Below are 21,647 nucleotides of genomic sequence, written 5' to 3'. Positions count from 1 at the left end.
ACGCCCCGTAAACTAGGTGAGCCATTGTCCAAGTTACGTATGTAAATGCAACCGATCGCCGGCAAATGCTAATGAAATGCATATTTAATACGCAGCGAATGCGATACTGGACCCTGGCCACATCTCGCATGCCTGTCGGCTAATAATAATTAAAGTAATAATGTTAAGTGAAAAACACGCGCGAATCTATGTCTTTTCCGCATTTCGCGGCGTTGCATAAAATGTTGAACAAAGCGCGAAATGCTCGCCACATTAAATTGATTATAGGGCTAGGGACGGCGAGGGAAGGGAAGGGAAGGGATGAGATGGGATCGGATCGGATTGAATTAGATTGGATTGAAAACGAGCAGCGGCGTATGTGAGATTCCATGAATGGCAGTGGTAATTCCGTTTCGCCGACTCCCAGAGCCAGTCACCAAAACGCCGCTTCCGAGCCAGCGATTCGCCCAAGGAGCAGAGATGCTGGGCGAAAATTGTTTTGTTGGCGCAAAATACTCGAAACGCTCCGGCGAGCAGCGACCGCGCCCCAAGATTAGGCCTACACTGAGAGAAAGTACTGACTGAGTGGGACTGCCTAACTGATGCTTCTAGGAAACTGCTCTGAAGATATTGATGGTTTGAATTCAAACTAAGATAATACTAGCCTCAATACAGATATAAATATATATTATAGATAGCAGCCTTGAGCCTTCTTTCTCTCAGTGTGCCGGCGAGCAACAAGCTGTAAGCAATAATTAGACACACGTAACGTGGACGCCACTGTGCGGCGGCGCTGCACATGCAAATGTTGCGGCTCCGTGGAGGCTGCAATGCAATCGACACTGCCGCCGATGTGGATAATGATGGACAGGTGGATGAGAGGGATGCGAGGGAGGAGCGGGAGCCCATAAGTACGCCACATGCGGCCATGGTGCACTGAACCTGATTACCGCATCCGTATAAAAGCCCCATCGATTCCAGCCGGCCCACACAGTGCTGAAAGCGAACGCGCGCCACTCGGCGGTTGCAGTGGACAAACTAAAGGATTAATTAAGGACCTGCTTAACCAGCTTAATCAGCAGCTCCATCAGCCAAACGCACAGCTGCCAAATGGCCAATGTGAGTCGAGTTAAGCTGACCATTTGGGTCAGCAAAAAATACGCACGAAATAAATAAATAACTAAAAAGTCTGCTTGAACTCGAAATAAACTTATGGAAAACAGTTGTGTGCGCTTTGATAAAAACTATGAATTCAAGCAGTGTAAATAAGTTTAAAAACAAATCTTAATTGCTTTTCCAAACCATATTAAACTAAATCAAAATTGAATTTAAGTTTAATTTGCATACGCACCAAGTGTTCACTCAAATGAATAAAAATGGTCAACAAACAAAAAGTTCCTGTTAATTTGCACAAAATGGATTTCGGTTTTTGGAAATTGCACTTAGTTTGCACATTAGTTTCCATAAGAGTATGATAACATTTCAATTATAATGCAGTTTCAAATCGTAAAACCTATTCAACTTGTACTAAATTTACTCCAATGAAGGTGTCATCCGGGAGTCGCTCCATGGTGGCCAAGCTCCTGGCCATCATGCTGCTGCTGGTGGCGACAGGAATCCAGGCGCGGCGTCTGGGCCACCGACGCCTCATCATCCACGTGCCGGTCAAGGTGAAGACGCACCACCACACCCACACCGTGTACAAGGTGCTCCACGGATCACATGGCGGCGGCGGCGGCGGTGGAGGTGTGAAGCAGACAGTGTACAAAGTGCTTGGCTTTTCCACACACGGAGGAGGCATTTCCAAGGGCGGCGGAGGAGGAGGCGGTGGCCATGGGAGCCACGGCAGCTACGACATGGGCGGAATGAGCGGAATGGGCCACGGCGAAATCACGTACGAGGACATGCACGGATGCGAGAGCGGCAAGGTGATTCCGGCGGCCAGGGACATGATTTTCAATCACTACTCGCGCCACGGCCAGAGCGATGGCACTGCCGAGGATTACGCCGAGGAGCTGGACGACTTTGTAGACCTAAGGGATGGCTGGTTGTGAATAAAGAGACGTGTGCGCAATTCCCGCCGATTAATTTTAAAATTCCTATCCCCCATTCCGCTTGCACTACGGATGCGCTGACGCGGCTCAAGACTCAACACCGCCGAAATTCCAATACCACGGAATCTGTGTCTTTGTCTTTGGCTGCCGATTCGCATTTGTATTGTTTAATTAGGAATCTGGGGGTTAGGACTGGGTGGGGTTCGGTGGGACTTAACTTCTTGCTTCCTTGCCTTCTGCAGTCGCGCACTTGAGGAAAACTTGAAGTATTTGCATGGCTCTCGATTCGGGCATGCGGCATACTTTAGTGGACAATTATAGGAACCGAGTGTCAATTGCTCGGGGAGGTGAATGGGAGACTCGCAGATCTTGAAACGATGGAGAGAGAAGTCTTGCAGCTTAAATAGTTGCCAGGAAAGTCAAATACTTTATTGGGCTTTGCGAAAATTGTAGCTTAATTGGCACTTGATAATAGAAACCAACTATATTTTCAATTTTCCTAGTTGCCTCATAGCAAAATCCGCGTATTAGCCAAATTATACGAAATATCGTTCCGATTGTTGAATGTTATACCTTTTTAAACTCGTATTTATACCACAAATCAATTTGCATTCAAAAGCAAACTTTTTCAATTTTGTCGATTTTTTAAAAAAAATGATGATGGTACCCCTTATAAAAAAGTGAAAAATTGGCCAAAATTTGATTTTTGTATATCCGCAAAAGTTGTGATGGGTATAGTTAGTATGGATCATTAGCTGCAAGAAACGGTGATTATTTCAACTCTGTGGCCATTTTTGGCCATTTTATGAAGAAAATGCCTATTGAGTGGCACTTATAAACTATAGTTTGCAAGAGAAGAAACTCATACAGATCTTGATCCCTATAGAAGAACTAGAACTATTTAATCGCCTTGGTGTTATCCGCATTGGAATGGGCTTCTAATCCGCCTTAGCCCAACACCCATTGATCAATCAGGCTAATCGCTGCCAGGGAAACGAGCCAACCGAACTGGAGCACCAGATTGGCATCGGATGGCCGGCACTTGACATAAGGCAGATTGATCGCCGGCCGCCCGGCCAGCAGATGGGAAGGCTCCAATGAAGATGACCAAGTGCGGATGCCCCCCTTCCCCGCCAAGATGCGAGAGCAGGTAAGCAAGTAAGCAAGCACAGGTGCCGCCGTCCACTGAGCGCAGAATAATTTGCGTGTAATTGAAGGCGACAGCGCGTCACGGGTCGGGATGATAAATGCGTCTGGTCGCTCCAGGAGGAAAACCCGATCCGCGAAGGATCCCAGCCCATAAAGACACGCGACGGGTGGTCGGTGTTCAATGGTGGTGGTGGTTTTCAGTGGTCAGTGGTCGCACTTTCGGCTGGCGCCAAGCGGTCAGCCCAAATGGATGGGGGCCATTTAAAGGCATTTAGCTGGTAATGACATTTAAGAGCAGCGGCATAAATCGCACCGCAACATTGTTGCAGTGAAGCGAACTCAACCCGCACACGCACCACCTCCTCCAGATGAAGTTGTTGGGCCCGGACCACATCCAATTCATCGGACACGTGGTAAAGGCTCGGACTCAGCTGGACTCAACGGATTAGGGAGTGAGCCGCAGCACGCGGCGAAAATCTTGGTACTCACGAGTCATATGATTTATAGAACACCTATGTATCAGTAAAGTGATAAGCTACATTGTGGGAAAATGAATGATTATCGAACGAATTATAAATTATTGTACATTTAACTCAGACTTTAAACAAGTTTACTCAGATGAGTAGCTTTGAATGGCAGACAATTTAAGCGACTGGAGCTATTCAATGGCATTGCCCAAAATCCTTTTTGCTCTGTATGAGTCGAGTCGCTGAGCTGCTTATGTCCACTGATGACGAGCTGAGTCCGCAGGGATTTGTCCATCAGTGGCTCGGCTTTGGCCAATCCAAGTCCAGGTCCGAGTCCCCCATGTCCGTCTTCTCCTGGCTTTATTGGATACGTTAAGCCTCTGCACATATTTGCATCCTGGCTGGGAGAATGGCCGGCGGCAACAAAGCGTAAAACGATTTGGCCAAAACCAAACAGGCGGTTGACGTAGGAGCAGTCCGGCACTTGGAATGGCATGGGATGGGTTGGGACTGGGACTGGGATTGGGACTGGGATTGGGAGTGGAATTGGTCTGGGTATTTGAGTTACCTTTACAATATTTGGGCTGCTCCGGCAAATGCCTCCCAATGCTAAATACATTTTGTGTCGCTGGCCGGCATTTGATTTGCTTTTCACTCTCCTGCCTGCGGTCTAAATAAATGTATTGATTTTGGCAAATGGCTTTTGCATGGCCGGGAAAAAGCTTCAATCTATATTTGAGCATGTGTGGAACAATGCCATATTGCAGCAAAATAAAAAAGGAGGATGCTTTTCTATACAATCCGACATCAATTGTTTAAAAATAGCTGCAAAACCATATTAGCTTTTCATCAAAATGTGATACGTTTAACCTGCTTTACAAACCGCAAGCACTGTGGTATAAAATCTACTTCTACTATCTACTACCATCTACTATTTCCGCTTTATATCAACTTTTAAACCGATTTAAGCCCTTTTCAATCAGCAACATTTAAATTCGCAAAGTCCGCCAATCGTCGAACTTTTCCCTGTGTGTTCATTTCGTAATTGAGGCAATCCTTGCGGCGTCCTTTTTCCACTTTCACCCTTTCTGCGCCTTGTTTACCCATCGTCTAGCCTTTGATTTTTCATTTTTTCATTTGTTTCAGCCACAATTTGGGGCCATTTGGCTGTTTGCTTAATTGGTTTCATTAGGGAAATATTCGGTTTTCCATCCATGCCTTAATTTCAACAGCACCCGTCCACTTACCGTCCTTCCTTTTCGCCGAGCGGAGGATGCCAAAAAAACGACGCTCCTGAATGGCACCTGAAAAGAGGAAGGGAGTGAAGGGGAAAAGTTAGAAAAAAGTTGCTCCAAAGTATAAACTTTAAGGTAGAAAAGTTTCGGCCAGGTGGGAAAAAGGACGAGGATCCAGTTACACGTGTCGCAGGAGCAAAAGCAGCCCGGCCAGGCGGCATAATTTCCACAGAGTGACAACTAAATAAATAGAAGAGGCTGCCGCCGGAGGAGGAGTTGGGGCCAAGATGGCAAACTTTCAGCTCGGTGGCAAGGATGCGGGCTGCCACTTCGTCTGAGGCACTAATTTTAACACCATTAATTTGCGAGCAAGGACCAGCAGCCAGCCAGGAGCTCACACCACAGAGATAGAACAGAGAATTTTAAATGAAATGGACACAAGTTTTATTGAATTGACTGGCAGCAGGAGCAGGAGCAGGAGCAGGAGAGGAGTGGAAGCGAGTGGAGTGGAGCAAGGAGCTGCTGCCATGAAGGCCTTGCCGGAACCGGAAACGCATTACTCTGCTCCTTTGAGCGATGCTCCTGCTCCTGCTCCTGCTCCTGCTACTGTTCCATCTCCGGCTCCTCTTGTTGTCCGTGTGGCCAGCACTTTGGCCCACACGATTACACGCAAGCTTAGGAAGGCCAAGTGGGTGCTACACAGCAGGAAATATAATAAAACCTAAATACATAAGCCACCTATTTCGATTGTTCTGTACTCTCAGAGTCAACCGTTTTCTGCCAGTGTAGGTATCGGGCGTGGGACCCTGGCACCAATCAAAAAGAAGCGGCAGCCGAGCAGAAGTAGAAGTTGTGGCAAAGTTTTTGATTTCATGATATATTTATGGGCATCCGCTGCTTCTCTGGGCCCCAGCCAATTCCTTTGAGTAATAAACTCGGGCCCCAAAAGGCCGCTGCCAAGGATGCGGCTTACAACTTTAACCAGAAGTTATTAATTTGCTTTATTTTCAGCCCAGCACGAATATATACAATTTAAACTGGCTGCTGACCCGATATGAGATAATACATGTTTCAGTGTAGGAGGATGGCAATCGTTGGCATTTATTCGAGAGCCATGCGATGGTTGAGTTCGGATTAGTGCAGGTATTGCGGAAATTTCATCTGCAATTTACGCACCCAAATGAACCGATAAGCCAGGACTTGTATCCCGCAAAGGACTCGCAGGACAAGGCCCACTATCGCGATGGCCGGGGCCTGTGTGTTATAATGGAAAAAATCGACTCGGCATGGATTCAATTAAATATTAAATAAACGATATCAGCAAACAGCAAATTGCCGCTCCCCCCGCTCCCGCAAACATTTCTGAACATTTCCCAATCCTCGGGCATTGAAGAGAAGTGCAAACACAATTGCAGATGCCCGGGAAAACTTTATGAGCCAGCGTAATCCTGGCAATTATGTGCTGCCATCTCTGTCCCCCATTATCTGCTCTCTCGCTCGCCTTGTGCGAGGACCTGGACAGGAGCAAACATTATCTCCATATTGCATGAAAGTATGAAATGAACCAATCAACTACACATGCTGGGTGCACTGAAAGAAATGTCCGAACGGGGAACTTCATCTCATTGTTGCTCCTTCATAGGGAAGTGTTTTAAGTATATAAAGTATCTATAATTGTGCAGGGACTTGCATTTTATTGTTGCATATTCCCAAGCACTTTTGTAACTAATTCATTTAACACGCTTTTGATTTGAGTGCATCACTAAGGGGTCGAAAAGGAACGTGTTGCTGCATGGACATTAAACTCAGATGAGAAATGATTTGAACAGGTGCTGCAGTGGCATCAGCAGAAGAAGCCAGGAGTAGAAGGCGGATGAGTGGGCGGTGGATGAGTGGGCGGTGGCTGAGTGGGCGGTGGATTGGGGGAGAGCTTGGCAAAAAGACTAATTATGTATTCATTAAAATGGCAAACGGTAGAAGGCTGCATGCGCCCGGGTACGAATGTCTGTGCGGAGCATCTGCATCCTGGGCAACCCGGGCATCCCGGGCATCAGCCCGGGCATCCTTCGACTCCGAAGTGGTGAAAGTACTGCAGCCGAAGGGTTGGCGAAAGGTGAGCAGTCATGAATGCATTTCGCTGGAAAATATTCTGCATAATGGCCTCCGCTTCTGTGTGTGCAGTGCTGTGTGCTGGGGAGTCTGTTCTCACAGTTTGATTATATCCATCTCGGCTTGATAACCTAATGTGGAATGACGAATGTGAGAGCCCTTCCTGCGCCGCGCTCCGTCTCCTCGGGTGGAAAGTCGGGTAATGATTCCTAAATACACACATTTATCATGTTGGCACGAGTTTCTTTGAATTGAGTTGGGAAAGTCTGTTAATGTGTGGGAGTAACAAGACTCTGGGGATCCAGCTAGCTGGGAGTTGATAGATTTCAGTTTGGGGAGAACTTTCCGCTTTAAGCTCGTTTAAATATGGCAACTTTTAAGGTATAGTATAGTTGTTCATCAAATATCAAACAACTTCTAGTTGGTTTGCATTTAACTTTATTTGTTTTTCTAGTGAATAACTACAAGTATTTGCCTTAGTTGGTTCCTCCTTGGTTCTTTGCTGTTCTCTCGGTAGTGATCACTCAATGGAATCTCAGTTGGAGAAACCACCGAAGATGCCCTTGAAGAAGCGATAGATGGGCTTCGGGATCTCCACGGCGAACAGAACGGAGCTCTCCTCCTCCTCCTGGAGTTGGACAACGGGCTGTGCGGATTGGGAGCGCTTTCCGCCCGCAACGGACTGCTTCTGGAACAGCTTCTGCTGCTCGCTGAGATGGCTGAGGATCAGCTGCTGGATGGCGGCCTGCTCCTTCTGAACTTGCGTGAAGCCATTGTTGGCCGCCAGCTTGATGGGCTGGCTCACATGGACATTGGTGGCCTTGATCAGATCCTGGATACTGATGCTTGAAGATGTTGAGCGGGAATCCTTTGCCTGGAACAGCTCAGCAGCCGGAACCAGAAGTGGGAGAGCAGCCAGATTCACGGGAAGCAGCACATTGGCATCTGCCTTTTGACCATCACCGGTTGCCTGACTGGCCAGAGGATTGGGGATGAGGTAGAAATTGGGCTTCTGAGCCTGCTGCTGCTGCGGTTGCTGCTTCTGCTGCTGCTTCTGGGATTCCTCGGAAAAGGAACGGAACTTTCCAAAGTACTGGTACTCCCCGGACTCCTGGTATCCAGCAGGCAGGCTTACGACCTGCGACTGGTTCACGTTCTGGTTCTTGTTCACGTAGAAGGGATTGGGGAGAAGCACCAAACTGAGGCCCACAACCTTGGGGAAGTCGGTGAAGGGATTGGGCAGGAAGGGAAACGGCTTGATCTCCTCGTGGATGTGAGTGTGGTAAGTCACGTTGTCCGTGGAGTTGGCAGTTTGATTCAGGTAAACATAAGTGGGTTCCTGTTTCTGGAAGGGATTGGGCAGGAAGGGGAAGGGAAATCCGGGCTTCTTCTGGTTGGAATAGTAGTGCGTGTGGTTGTGGATGTCCTGGGTCACATCGGCAGCCGAGGTGTTTACGACAGAAACGTATTCCACCTTCGGGTAGAAGCTCGGATACTGGTTCAATGATTGGGATCCGTTGACCACTTGCACTCCCTGATACTTGAAGATCTTGTCCAGGTCTTGAATGCTTATCTGTGGAATCTGGTTTTGGTTTTGACCAGGCTGCTCGTACACGAACTGGAACTTGTTGTCGCGCCCTTGGACATCGGGATGGTTTTGAGGCTCCTGATCCTTGGGTATCTCATTGGTGGTCTGAGCGGCGTTTGCTTCCTGGTTTTCTTTAGTAACTTCTGGTGCAACTTGAACGGAATGGTTGTCTACGAATGAAACCACTTGGGGTTGGCTTTCCTGCACTTCTGGAGTTGCGGAGTTCGCCACCTGAGCTTGTTCCTCCTTCACTGCAACAGTTTCGGTAGCTACAGGAGGTGGGTTAGCCGGCAGATCTTGGGAGGTGGCAGAGCCAGCCAGCTGCGGCTTGGATTCCAGTATTTCGTTGGCCACTTCCTGCTTGACCTCCACGGGTTTGGTTTCTTGAGGTGAAACGGCAACCGCCGGAGCCGTGTCCTGGTCTAACACTCTGCCCTGAGTGGCCACCAGAACACCAAGGAGAACGAGGAGTCGTAGAGAATGCTGGTGGAGAAATTGGAAGGCCAATAGTTAGCGATTGTGCTACCCAAGGACTCCCTCCCTCGGCTGACTTACCATGATGAGGGTTTCAGTTGAACTGTGCCAATTCAGAATTCACTCTGGCTATTTATACTGCGCCTGGACAAAGGTCACAAGCCTAATCTCTGCAGGAAATGTCCAGCCATCGATCAGCTGGTTCTCTTTCAACTATCTACCCAAATATCCCGGGGCACTTTGCGTTCTTTTGCTATTATCGCAGCGATTTGCGTGATTTGTGTTTGGTTCACTTCACTTAAAAGGCGCCAGTGGCAGGGATATCGGTAAAAATGGAATTGCACTCAAGTTATATTGTGCCAGTGCTATCTCTCCGTATCCCAATCCCTACTCCTACCCCGACTCCTGCTCCCTTTTATCCGCGGGTTTATTTGGTGCGCTTTACGTGCAACATGAAAATGCCATTGTTTCCGAGGCGCACAAACGGAAATCTATGACTCGCTTTTCAATGTTTTTGTTCGATGGAAAAATGCATGGGCGAGTGCAAAAGACTGTCGTCTGTGAGGAAAGTGAGTAGCGGCAGTAGCAGTAGCAGCTTAAGGCTAAATCGGTGGAAAGCGGTGGAAAGCAGTGGAAAGCGGGCGGAAAGGGGGGAAAACTGGGAGCAAAAGGGAACTGGCTTCTTCTTCGCCAGCGCAAGTGCACATCAGCTGCATATTCATGGCAAGAGCTTTATCTTCGGAACTTTGTTGCCGCCCCATTTCCCTGCCCCATTGACATGTCGCCAGGTGAGCGATGAGTGCTACCTGGTCATTGACATGCCACGTGAATGGAGAAGTGCAGCACCAGGAGGAGGAGGATGAGGGACAGTAGGAGGCGGGCATGGGCAGATCCCTTCGTGTGTACGTATCTCCTGCTGGGCTTTGTAATTGAATTGCCCGACGCATGGCTCGGATTTTTGGCATACTCCAATTTGATTGAAGGTTTTTGTCGTTGACAGACGAAAATACCCCACAGATTCAAATCGATTTTGCGAGCTGGTCAAAAGGAAAATACGACAAGGTTGGCTCACCGAAAAACAAGGCGGCAAATGGAGTTCTTACACGCAAATTACTAAGCTACAAGCGAGGGGAATGCGAATTTCAGAAGCTATTAAAATGTTATGGATGAACATATTAGTTGGCCATTCAAGGTATGGTAAGTATGCAGGTAAGATGGGTAACTAATTGAGCGTAATAAACATAAATGACTTGTACTATAGTATACTGTAATGTAATCAAAGGAAAGGCTAACTAAGCTTGTACAAATCCACTTAGGTTTCTATTTAGTTCTGCTTTTCAGTTGAGCTCAGTTTCACTGGCACAGCTTTATTTATAAATAATATACACCTGAAAGTACTTTCAAGAATGAAGAGTTCTGCTGCGTTCTCATTTTGATTTTTCCAATAAAAGAAACTAATATCCAGGCACTTGCTAGTTTAAAAAACAAAGAGTGGAAATGCCCACAGAGCACAAGTCAGGAACTATTCCACTCCGAAAGGAGCTAAAGTTAAAGCTGAGAATGAGGCTGAAGCTGCTGCTGTGCCATGAAATTGTTTTGCGCAGCGGCAGATGAGCTGTTGAAATTGCAAGTGCGGCACTTGCTCAATTTTTCATGAGCCTCCCACTCCCACTACTCGATTTCAGTCCTCCGCTGGTGCTGCTAAGCAAGATCAAGTCGACTGGGGAATACCCTCAAGTATTGCTAACTAATTGAAAACGTTTGTTTGGAATATCATAAGTAGATAAAGAAATTCATTTTTACTTGTTTCCATATCACATGTTTTTAGGAATGTCGAATGCTAATGCAGCTAATATACCTTTGATTGCCAATTGCCAATGAACTTCGCCAGCAGCTGAAGAAGTTTAGTCGAAGGCAAAGGAATTCGCTGAGCCACAACCCACACAAGCTGGGCCCAAAATCTCCAGCTTGGGATACCAAAGGAGCGGAGGTGGACAGAGAAGTCCGAAAGAGGAGGGTGCCAGGAAGGGGGATCTGTGAAAAGGCGAAATTAGCGGGCAGTTCCCTCGACTCTATGAGCATGCAGCATCCAGCAACCAGCCTCCAGAGTCGGCCATCGCGGCCAGACAATGAGGCGAGCTGCGGCCCTTGACTTGGCCAGCTCCCAACTGCAAGCTTCGAACTGCAAGCTCCAAACTCCCAAGACCCCGGGTCCGAAGGCACACGAAAATAATAAGGAATGAATGTAAATAAATGGTGCTAGGGGTAATGGCAACGAATGGACGACAAAAACAGAAACCCCAAGAGGGGCAGGAGCACAGCGGAGCAGGAGACGACGCCCAAGGCCAAGGCAGCATCATCATCATGGTCAGTGAGATAAGCGCGGACCTGGATCGCTTCGCCAGCTTCAGTTGCAGTTGCAGGCGAGGGTACGTAGCACGGCAGCCAGCACAGTGCAGGGCAGTGAAATAGCACCCACAAAATACCAAAAAATAAAGTAAAGGGAATATTGAGCATAAAATAATCAGCGTGATTACTATGAAAGCGTTTTAATATAGAAGACCCTTTGTAGAGCTTATTATATTAGACACTTAATTATGTGGTTTATTTAGTTATGTTGTAAACCTAATTCTATACATTCTAGACTGGCACACTTAGCTACCGAACCACTTTGGGAGCTCCATGTTATGCAATATATGGAACCAAGAGCTCGTAAAGTCGCTCCTATTGTCAGAACCCCAGCTGTGCCGGCGCAGATTCTTCTGGCTGGGCTGCTTCAGTCTTTCTGCAGCTTTTTTCAGCTTTTTTGGGTCGAACTCTGGCATTTTGGGTGTGTGCAGTGCAGCGGCGATAAGATCAACGTGTGAGCCTTGGCCGGGCTGTGGCATCTGCAGCAGGTGTTTCGCTTTCAGGTGCTGCCACACAATATGGGTAACAAGTTGCACCATCCTGGCCAAGTTTATCGCCACATAATTCACACGGAGCCCTCAGCCGGGGAGGCCACATCCGAATTGATTGACTCTCGCTGGGGAGTGGAAGTGGCAGTGGAAGTGGCAGTGGATGTGGATGTGGATGTGGGAGTGGGAAAATGGAAAAATCAAATAGCCCGGAGCAGACAGAGGGACTATAGCCAGGGAGCAGGATCCACCTGCAATACAACACTCAACACTCAGCCAGGACCACGCTCCACTAGGCAAATATGGCAGGCGACACAAAGAGCTCCAGCAACCCGGCAGCCCAACAGCCCAGCAGCCCAACATCCCACATTCATCACATCCGCATGCCAGTGCCATCAAGATCTGGCCATCATCGCCCGTTCTCGTGCGCGCTTAGAATTCAAAACATTTCAGACAAATTGGCGTTGCTCTTTGAGCCCCAATGTGTGACAAAATGGAAGGCAAACAGACCGGACTGGACCAGGATCCCCCCGTTGGAGCCGCCCCCTCCTCCGGCTGGACAATGCAGCGGTGCAGTGGAGTGTGCGCCGCCCTTGTTTAATTTATGCCAAAACATTTCTGAAGCGACGTTGACGACGTCATTTGGCTCGGTGTGGAGTCCAGAGTCCGGAGTCCAGACTCCCAGCCAGCTCACATGGCCCCACAGCAGTTAGCCCTGTTCTCTCCAAATCTGGCCTGGGATTGAGGTGTCACTTGATATGCAATAAATAAGCTGCTGGGAAATGTGTTAACGAGCCTGCCGGGGCAGGAGGTGCTCATAAGTGGTGCACATCGCGAAATTGAGCACTTATAACTTTATTGTGAAAATGGCAAAGGAAACTTTTGCAAACATTTCAAGTTCTATCAGATTAACACATACATTCAATACTGTTGCTAAAGCACTTTAAGATTTCAAGTAAAGTCACACATGCAAGCCCTTTTCTTTGTGACCCCTGTATAGTTTTCTCGCAGTGCACGGGGGAAGCCTCTTCAGAGGGCCATTGGACACCGGAGAGAGCTACTTTTGTGCCGTCTGTTTTTCCAGCAGCTTGCAACGCCTTGGCGCCACAAAATGAACGCCATTCATGGGGCAACGTGCAGCGAGAAGAATGTGACCCATTTTAAGCACCAGTAGCCATTCTCACCTCCCCATCTCCCCATCCGCCCGCCATCCCCGCCAGAAAACCCCACCGAGTATGCTGTTGTTTGTCTAAATGTTTGCCCATATATGGTACAGCCAGCCAGCCAGCTATATAAATATGTGAACAGCTTTTAGCACCTTGCCCCCGCACTCGAGTGGAGTGCTCAAGTGGTCGGGGCGACAGTTGAGCGTTGAGCGTGTCCCATTCCCAGTGGCAGCCGGAGATCCCCCGGAGAATCAGCCGGAGCACGTGCGTCCGCCAGACAATGGCAGCTTAAGAAGCATCTCCGCTCGACCCGTCAGCTAATGCGGGAATACCGGAATGCGGAGTGTGGGAACTCCACTGCTCAACTCCGCTGCACTGCTTCTTGTTCAATAATATTTCCCTTTGGGTTCGAGCAGCGATACATTTTTTATTTCGTACTCTACTTTTCATGGCTGCACAGGGAGAAACTTGGGATCGCTCTAAAGTGCTGGTCACAACTTGGTACGATATGCATATGCATTCCTTGGAGTCATCTTAGTGAACCATGAACGTTGTCTTTATAAAAAGAAATGTGCAATAAATTTCGTTTGTAAAACACTGCATTAAATCAATATTTCTCTGTGTGCTCTTCGCAAGGCGGGGCCATTTTCAATTAAGCAAAATTAAAAATTTATTACGAGAAACGACCGAAGGAAAACAAAGGATCTGAAACAGGAACAGGAACAGCATCGCAGGGCAGCGGAGGGCGTAAAGCAAATTGCAGAGTAACTTGGGGTAAAGAGATGTTTATGTTTTCATTATAAAAAAGGGAAACCGAACCAGGTTGGTATGCAATGGTATGGTTTCAGATGGAATGGCATGGGTTGGGTTGGGATCCCAGTGCGTCGGTGGATGATTGGGCTGCCGCGACCCAAAGGCAGCATCGCATCGCCCTCGTCCGTCATCCTTTCGCCCGTTTTATTTGCGCTGAAGTTTTAATCATTGAAGTGACATTGACAGCCAGTGGAAAAGTGGTGGCATCGCTTTTTTTACTGTCGAAGGGCCAGCCAAAAATATTTATGGGTTTTAAGTGATTATTGAATTTGATAGGCGGTCGCAAACGAAAAGTTTCATCGCGCAAAAGATAGAGGATATTAAAAAAGTTTTTTATACCGCTTGTGAAAAGTTTGAATGGCACGCAAATAAACGGGTTGATAAATACGAATTTGATGGGCTGGCTTGATTAATGGCGATAAAGTTGGCTTGCGGCCATCTTATACAAATGATTAACTAAGAAAACATTAGCTTTCCTTGGGCGATCATTGTTGATAGGATTACTTTAAGCAATAGGAGGGCTCCTAAAAAAAATATGGTAGAAAATGAGATAATAATTATCCCCTTATCCCCGCACGTTTTTCCCACTTCCAGCTGCAGCCTCATAATTTGCAAGTTATCCTGTTAGCACAATTCAATTAACTAACCTTCCTCAACAGTCTGTGGGTTGTCAAGTCGCTCCTCGTCCTTTGATTCCTTTATTCCTTAAGTCCTTTATTCCCTTTGTAATCCGCGTCCTCTTTCGCTCTCCTCTTGCAACAGTTGCGTTATATTTCAATTAGCATAGCGCAACGAACATTTATGCGGCGATAAGTTTTCTTCAATTAAAACTTTGGCACACAGACACAGCACAAGCACACGGACACGGGCACAGACACGGATACGTACACGCACACACACGCAAATTACCGAAACTTTGGCATAAATTTTAATTAATATAATTTTCTCGTGCTTTTGTTACTTTACTTCACTTTGTAACCACTTCACAGAGTGTGGAGTGCATTTCAATTCGAGTAAATAAATGTGAGGCGCCACTAATAACACACTTCCGGTTTCCGGCCACGGTTTGTTTTCCTCGCCTCTCCTTTCGGGGTTTTCAACAATGGCGATGGAACGACTTCCGCCCTCACACACTCACACGCACACACAGCATGTGTGTTTGTCTTGCGGTAAAAAATACAAACGCGTTAGGTTCTGTGTTTATTTGTTGCACGTTTTTGCTGTGTGGCTGGCTTGGCTGCCACCTTTAGTTTTACTCTCGCTGGCGCCTTTTTGTCGCGTGGTGCGCTACTCCTCCATTTCAGAGGTTCAACGGACTGCTGGGCTTCGGGATCGGGCTTCTATATGGCTCGATGGCTATAGGGCTATGTGGCTATAGAAGCTGGGCTTTCTGGCCCGCTTTCGCCGGCGACTCTCGACACTTCCGCTCCACAACGCGCACAGCAACCGAGACCAACGGACGGCGGCTGCAGACTGAGCCGCGCGAAAAAGGTTTTTGCAAACTGTTGAAAATCGCACGGAAAATCTGCGAGCCGAAGCACTTGCCGAAGTCGATCCCCACGGAGCAACAACAAAGCCCAGCTTCGGCTTCGGCTCCACATGTTGCCAGCAACATGAGCAGCATCGGCAACTTCGGCAACATGGGCAACCTCAGCAACAGCGGCAGCAACAAATGTGCACAGCACATGAGAAAATGTTGCTAAGCGCTGACTTCATATTTCTAGTTGTTTTAATACGCTTTTAAAATGGAGTTCAACTCTTTAAATAAGCATTTAATGGAAATATGTAAGGCTTAAGATCTCCTGACTTTATTATGTGTCAACTGTAATGATGTTTGATATGTTATCTTAATCGTTCAAACCACGTAGCAATATACATTGTTTGACAGTGGGTCTATTTTTTTAGTAGCCATAGATAGTAATTATGGAAGAGTATCCCAGCTTCGTTCTCTGAAAGGCTTGAAGGCATCTGGTTTTTGCTGCTGTTTTTTCATTTTAGGCGGGAAATATGTGTGTTTCTGCTGTTGTTACTGTGGCCAGCAGCAGCTTGTTGTCTCATTTTGTTGTAGCTGCAACCAGCCATGTAGCAGTGATTATTTTGTCAATTGCAGTGACACAAAGGCATCTGTCTCTAATGCCAAGCCCGATACCGCGACCCCCTCATCCTTGACTCCTTGGAGCGATTATTTCGATGTTGTCTTTGTTATTTGGGAGCTAAAGAGAATAATGCCGATGAGGGGGGCGTAAGGGGGGCTTTGGGGGCACGGCTTACAAAGCGGGCTTAAGTAGTTGCGGATTGTGAAGAGCGCTTTGAGGACATTCAATTGATTCCGATTCCCGTGAATGGCAAAGAGTATTCGCGACGACATCAAAGTGCTCCACTCGAATGATTCACTCGCCTGTAATGGATAGCTATGTATCTATGTACATAGATACACGAATATGTATAATTTACTTAGCTGATTAGAGGATAAGCGGCTTATGCAAATGATGGTCACTCCCCGAACACAATCACATATAAATCCTAAACAGTAGAGCAGTGGAAATGAAATTATTTCAGCTACAGCTGCGAACAAAATCCAGAAATACCCACGGCCTACACCATACATTTTTAATAGAGCACACGCATATTTTATTATAAATCAATTAAAATTATTTCTGAAAAGAATTTAAAGAGATTTTCCCATCCACACAATGGAATGCATCGAATGTTTTTGACCACAGAACATGAAACATTCGGTGGCTTGTGTTTAACCAACTAAAAACTATTTTATTGTGTTCAGTTGCATCTGGTTTCCCAAAAGGATTTTCACCCATTTTCCCATGTTGTTGGTTGTAACAGGCAAAAATAAATGCGGGGCAATAATAATTAACGAAATTGAATGCCATATTTTAATTGGATAAACATTAGGCTTTCATGTTGGCTCAAACTAGCCAGGAAACCGGAATAATAAATTGGTTGTAAGATAACAATAACAATCGAAATTTTAGAGAGTATAACAAAGAATTTAATGCCTTTCATACAGAAAATGTATTCTGTTTAAAGCTTAGGTGAGTAAATTAATAATTCTTCAACTTAAAGTGCAGCCATAAAATTACATTTTATTTACCATAAAGAGCTCGGCCAAAGGAAGGAAATCGACAGTTTATAAATTGAAAAGCTGGCCGCAAAATGCCAGCTCCGCAATCAGTTTCCTTTTCCTCTGGAAATGAAACGAAACGAAATCAAATGGAGTAAAGTGAATCAAAATCAGGCAACTGTAGCCGCTGCTGCTGACGAAATTAACGAAAATCATTTCAACAGCTCCTGGCCCACTCAAAAGGGCACTCGTTCACCCCCCGCCAGGAAATCAAGGATCCCAGCAATCCAGGAATACAGGCATCCAGAAATACAGGCATCCAGGACTATGCCCCGCCAGCATCCATAGAAATGCTGGTAATTAAGCGCTCTTCAGCGGCTCACCAGAGAAAAAATGCTCAAAAAATAAAAACGATGGAGCAAAACATGAGAATTAAAACGAAACACAACAAATTAAAATGGAATTTAAGCGGCGCTGCAAGGACGAGAACGAGGCGTGGAGCAGCCAGCCAGGACCAAAAACAGGACCTTAAACCGGGACAAATGCAAACAACTTCCAGCCAGAGCAGTGACTAAAAGCATTTCCGGCTTGGCCAGGCCAAGGGAACCAGACCCAAGGAATGCCACGAAAGTATGCTAAGGAAGCGGTCCCGCCGGGGTGCCACGCCCATTGCACTGCCAGAAATTGGGGAGCACTTAACTGAACTAGCAGCTAATTTATGGCAACAGATTCATATAAACTTACCATAAGCTGGGATTAAGGTTTAAATCGTTTTAAGGGGGGAACTCCCTTTAGAAGCCAAAAATCTAGTGATTTTTTGTTATTTATTTTTGGGAAAATAAAAAAAGATCACATCAAATTGGTATTATATATATTCAGGACAATGTTTAAAGATAAGAAAAAAACATTTTCATTGTTTGCAAAATTATAAATAATTGAAGTTTTAGCTGATCTTGTATCTCGCCTCGCCGCTGACATGGAAATCTGCGTGGGCGATCCTGACCGCAATTCTTATCTGAAATCATAAAATCAAACATTTTTTTACTCGAGAAGGTTTTTTCTGTCCGTGGTACTAAAATATACGGTATTTATGAACATTAACTATAAAAATTGAGCATTCAAAAAATTTTCCGTTTTTGAAGCAAAAATTTTCGATTTTTTTTATTTAAAAAATAGTTAAAAAAAATTTTTTTTTCATAAATCTAGTACCACAGATGCAGTTTTTTATGATCTTCAAAATAAATCAAGGATGAACAAAATCGGTTCACTAGTTTTTTTGTAATCACCCACGCAAATTTAAAAAACATGGTTCTGAGAAAACGACGTTCAAAGTTAGCGGACCGGCTCACGCACCGGTCGAGCGCGCCGCTTTAAAGTCGCATAACTTCCACAATTTTGAAAATAGAATTTTGAAACTTCGGAATTATATTCTCGAAGCATATACCTATCGATTAAGACAGTAAAAAAAAAATCGATTTTTTGAAATGTCTAAAGGGAGTTCCCCCCTTAAGAGCATGCTGTTACTTTAATTAATTAATTTTTAAACTCATTTAATTACTGAGTATTATTAATTTAGGTGATAAATAAAGAAAAAGCAATAAAATGGAACTTTAACACACACTTTCGCCTTTAATATTGGGGGAATTGAATGAAAATGGATTGCGATTTTTCCTAATTTGCTGTGTAAGCCACGGCAACGAGAACGACATAGGACCGACAAAAGGAGTAGCGGCAACAACAAGTCAGAACAAATTTCTTTATAATATACAAAGGAAATGCCGAGCAGACAAACAGGAGAAATCTGCTGGGTGAAATGGGGAGGGGGCGGTGGGGACTTTCGCCAAGAAAGCGTAGTCCAAATGTGACACAAACATGTGTATGCTCAGCTGGTGCCCTGGCAACAACAAAAGGAGCAGCCAAAGGATTACCACCACTCGGAGCATTCGGAGCACTCGGAGGTGGCAGGTGGAGCGTTTCCAGGCTTCCAGGCGGCAGAAGGATGCCAGGCGACTTACGTGCGTTAATAATACGCATACGACACGTTGTACGCGGCAAAGGCAGCTCTGCCAGTGACTACGGCCATACATCATAACGTTGCCCGGAGAAACGTCGTCAGGGAGCGAAGATGGGGCGGTGTGGGTGGTGTGGGCGGTGGGTCAGTGGGCGGCGCCGACCTTGATTACGTTTGCAGCCTCAGTGACTCCACAGCAAAGGAGGATGCGAAGGAAACGCAGTTCCTCGGCGAGCGCATAAAATGTATTTAACACACAATTTATGTCTGCACGGGGCGCTCAAATTTACAGCCCGCAGGCAAGTTGCTGGCTGAAGGTTTATTTTATTAGAGCAGGAACGGGAGCAGCCGCATCCTGCCAGGACACCGAGACAACAGCATTGCCAGGACTCACAGGACTGGCAGGAGTTTCCATCCCTCTGGCCGCTTTGTTTGCCAGCCATTTGTTCTACACATAAATTGGCCCGCGGGAGCATCAAGCAAAAATCATATGTTTTATACATGGCCAAAGTTCGCTCATGTGCGGCAATAAGAAAAAAATTTAATAGACTCGACTTTAATATTCCAGATTTTGCCCTTTTCCCGCCGCGTCGTGAACAATAAAGTTCTTATTTTGATTTTATGACTCTGCTGTCGTCGCCTTTTTGTGTGCAGTTTTTGAGGATTGTAAGCCAAAGTTGACATGGCATAAACCGAAAAAAAGGGAAAAGTTTTATGAAGTCGAACTTTGAACTCTGGCAAAGGGGATAATATTATGATGGAATCGAGTAACTCTGCACATAAAATGCAATGAAGTAATACGCAGTTTCGAAGTCAGAAGGGCAAATTGCTAATTGATGCAGTAAATTGAATATATGATTTATATTTTTGCAGCTATAAAAGAAAGTTACCAAACTAGTCAGCATCAAATTAAATAAATTTCAATTATGTCATATATAGAGAAGCAAAAGCAATATGAAAGTTAAAAGCATTCCCAGCCTGTTGGGAAACTTAACAAAACCTCACAGACAGCTTAAAAAGCCAAAAGTGCAAAATCTGTTGCTCACATGTGACTTTTTCCCCACGCAGGACGACAAAAAGCAGCGAAAATAAAAGGGAAAACTTTTAATTTTCCGCAAAATGCTTTTCTTGACAGCAACTTTTCATTTTTAATTAAATGTGCAGACCAAACGCCCAAACTTAAGCCAGAGAGTTATGGAACAGGAAGTCGGGGTCCAGCAGCTCGTCTGCGGTCGCAGATTCCCAGCGCTGGAGAATCGGAGAGTTCCCGAGAATCCCAGAGAATCGCAGGGAATTGCGGAGTATCCCAGAGAATTCCAGGGCACCCATTTCCCGACCCACCTTCCACTATAAAGCTCAATTAGCTAAAGGCGAGCTCGCGCTGCTCAATCAAAGAGCCAAATGCAGCAAGGTCTCAGCGGATTCGAGCCCAAATCGTGCATTACTATTTGTTTGTTTGGGCTGCTTATCAGCCGGGCCAGAAACCAAGATCGGTGGGAACAGTGGATAGGAATGGCACTTTAAAATCCAAAAAATAAATCAAACTTATCAGTTATCATTTATATACAAAGTGTCTAAAAGTATGCAACACTTGTGCTCAAGGAGAAGGTTGTGTACCTTCTTTGCTGCATACTTTGAATAAAGAAAAGTAGTTCTTCAAGCATTTAAAATGTGCTTAACATTTACTAAAATCACCTTTCCTAACTTCTTCTGGTTATTTAGGCCAAAAAGTGTGGTATTAACCCATGGTGGCCAGCCAGTTTCGGGCGTAGAGACAATTGCAGTCACGCATCTCACGAGTGCGCTATTATATTCTCACCTTATGATGACTGACTGCGGGGCTCCACAACGCGAACCCAAAAGTGGCGGCGACTCGCGAGGGGGGGAGGGAGAGGGGGTTCGATGGGTTCTCGAGGGGATTTGGGATATCGTTGGGGGCCAGGAGGACCGGGAGGCGGGCGAGGCAATTGAAAAGCCGCAAACAATAATTGCAGTTGCCTAAGCCGAAGCCGAAGCCCCGAAAACCGCAGCAATTTTTGTGTGCTGCCCCTGGAAACGGGAAAGGGAATGCGGCTCATCCTGTTCCCAGAGGGGAGGGGTGAAGTTCGAGGGGGGTGGGGGGGGCTCTGTAGGGTTCAGAACGCGAATTAGGCAAATTGTCTGGCATTTCGCGTTTTCTTCTTGTTTTTTCGCCAGTCTTTCGATCATCCGTGGCCATCGATTGTCTCTGCTTAAATGTTCGTGTTGGGGAAACTGTGCTAAGACTCGCTTGTTGGGCTGGTTTTCATAACTCCAACTCCAACTCCGACTCTCGATTCCGCAACCCGCTTGGTCTGCGTCCCTGGGATTCCCCGCGATACTCGGAGTTCACGGGTTCAGCGGGCCTGCACTTGTGTGTCATCTTTCCTTCGTTCTCTCCCTGATCCGTTTCTATGCAGCTCGCCCTCCGGCCATTTTTTAGTTGTCGAGGACGACACCCACAACATGGCCCCCTCCTCCATCTTCCCCGCCCCTGCCGGCTGAAGCACCTTCATTAACATACCAACTCGGTATTGCCAAATGCACTGCAAGCGAAGGGGTCGCGAACAGGGGCGTAGTCAGCGCACTTTGAAGGGGGATTAATGGT

General features: G+C 46.3%; 3 protein-coding genes across 3 annotated transcripts in view; 1 reads left to right on the top strand and 2 right to left on the bottom strand.

Annotated features, from left to right (window-relative positions):
* LOC122616634 overlaps positions 1-21,647 on the bottom strand; it is a 42,663-nt gene that overhangs the window by 12,351 nt on the left and 8,665 nt on the right. The window contains exon 2 of the mRNA XM_043792165.1: positions 4,897-4,953. Within this exon, the coding sequence (XP_043648100.1) occupies positions 4,897-4,953 (57 nt within the window). The remainder of the gene's footprint in view (positions 1-4,896; positions 4,954-21,647) is intronic.
* LOC122616338 (cold and drought-regulated protein CORA) lies at positions 1,521-2,033 on the top strand. Its single transcript, XM_043791755.1, has one exon. It carries the CDS (start codon positions 1,521-1,523, stop codon positions 2,031-2,033), a length of 513 nt encoding a protein of 170 aa, XP_043647690.1.
* On the bottom strand, positions 7,529-9,253 carry LOC122616635. The gene is made up of 2 exons (XM_043792166.1): positions 9,137-9,253; positions 7,529-9,064 (listed from the first exon to the last, which is right to left on the bottom strand). The coding sequence occupies exons 1-2, from the start codon at positions 9,137-9,139 to the stop codon at positions 7,529-7,531; spliced, it is 1,539 nt and encodes a 512-aa protein (XP_043648101.1). The 5' UTR covers positions 9,140-9,253.

The sequence above is a fragment of the Drosophila teissieri genome, chromosome 3L (genome assembly GCF_016746235.2).
Source record: "Drosophila teissieri strain GT53w chromosome 3L, Prin_Dtei_1.1, whole genome shotgun sequence".
Lineage (NCBI taxonomy): Eukaryota > Metazoa > Arthropoda > Insecta > Diptera > Drosophilidae > Drosophila > Drosophila teissieri.
The sequence above is the reverse complement of the archived record's forward strand: the minus strand, read 5'-3'. Positions and strand labels throughout refer to the sequence as shown.

Coding starts and splice junctions, on each gene's coding strand:
- LOC122616338 (XM_043791755.1), top strand. CDS start 1,521: ATGAAGGTGTCATCCGGGAGTCGCTCCATGGTGGCCAAGCTCCTGGCC.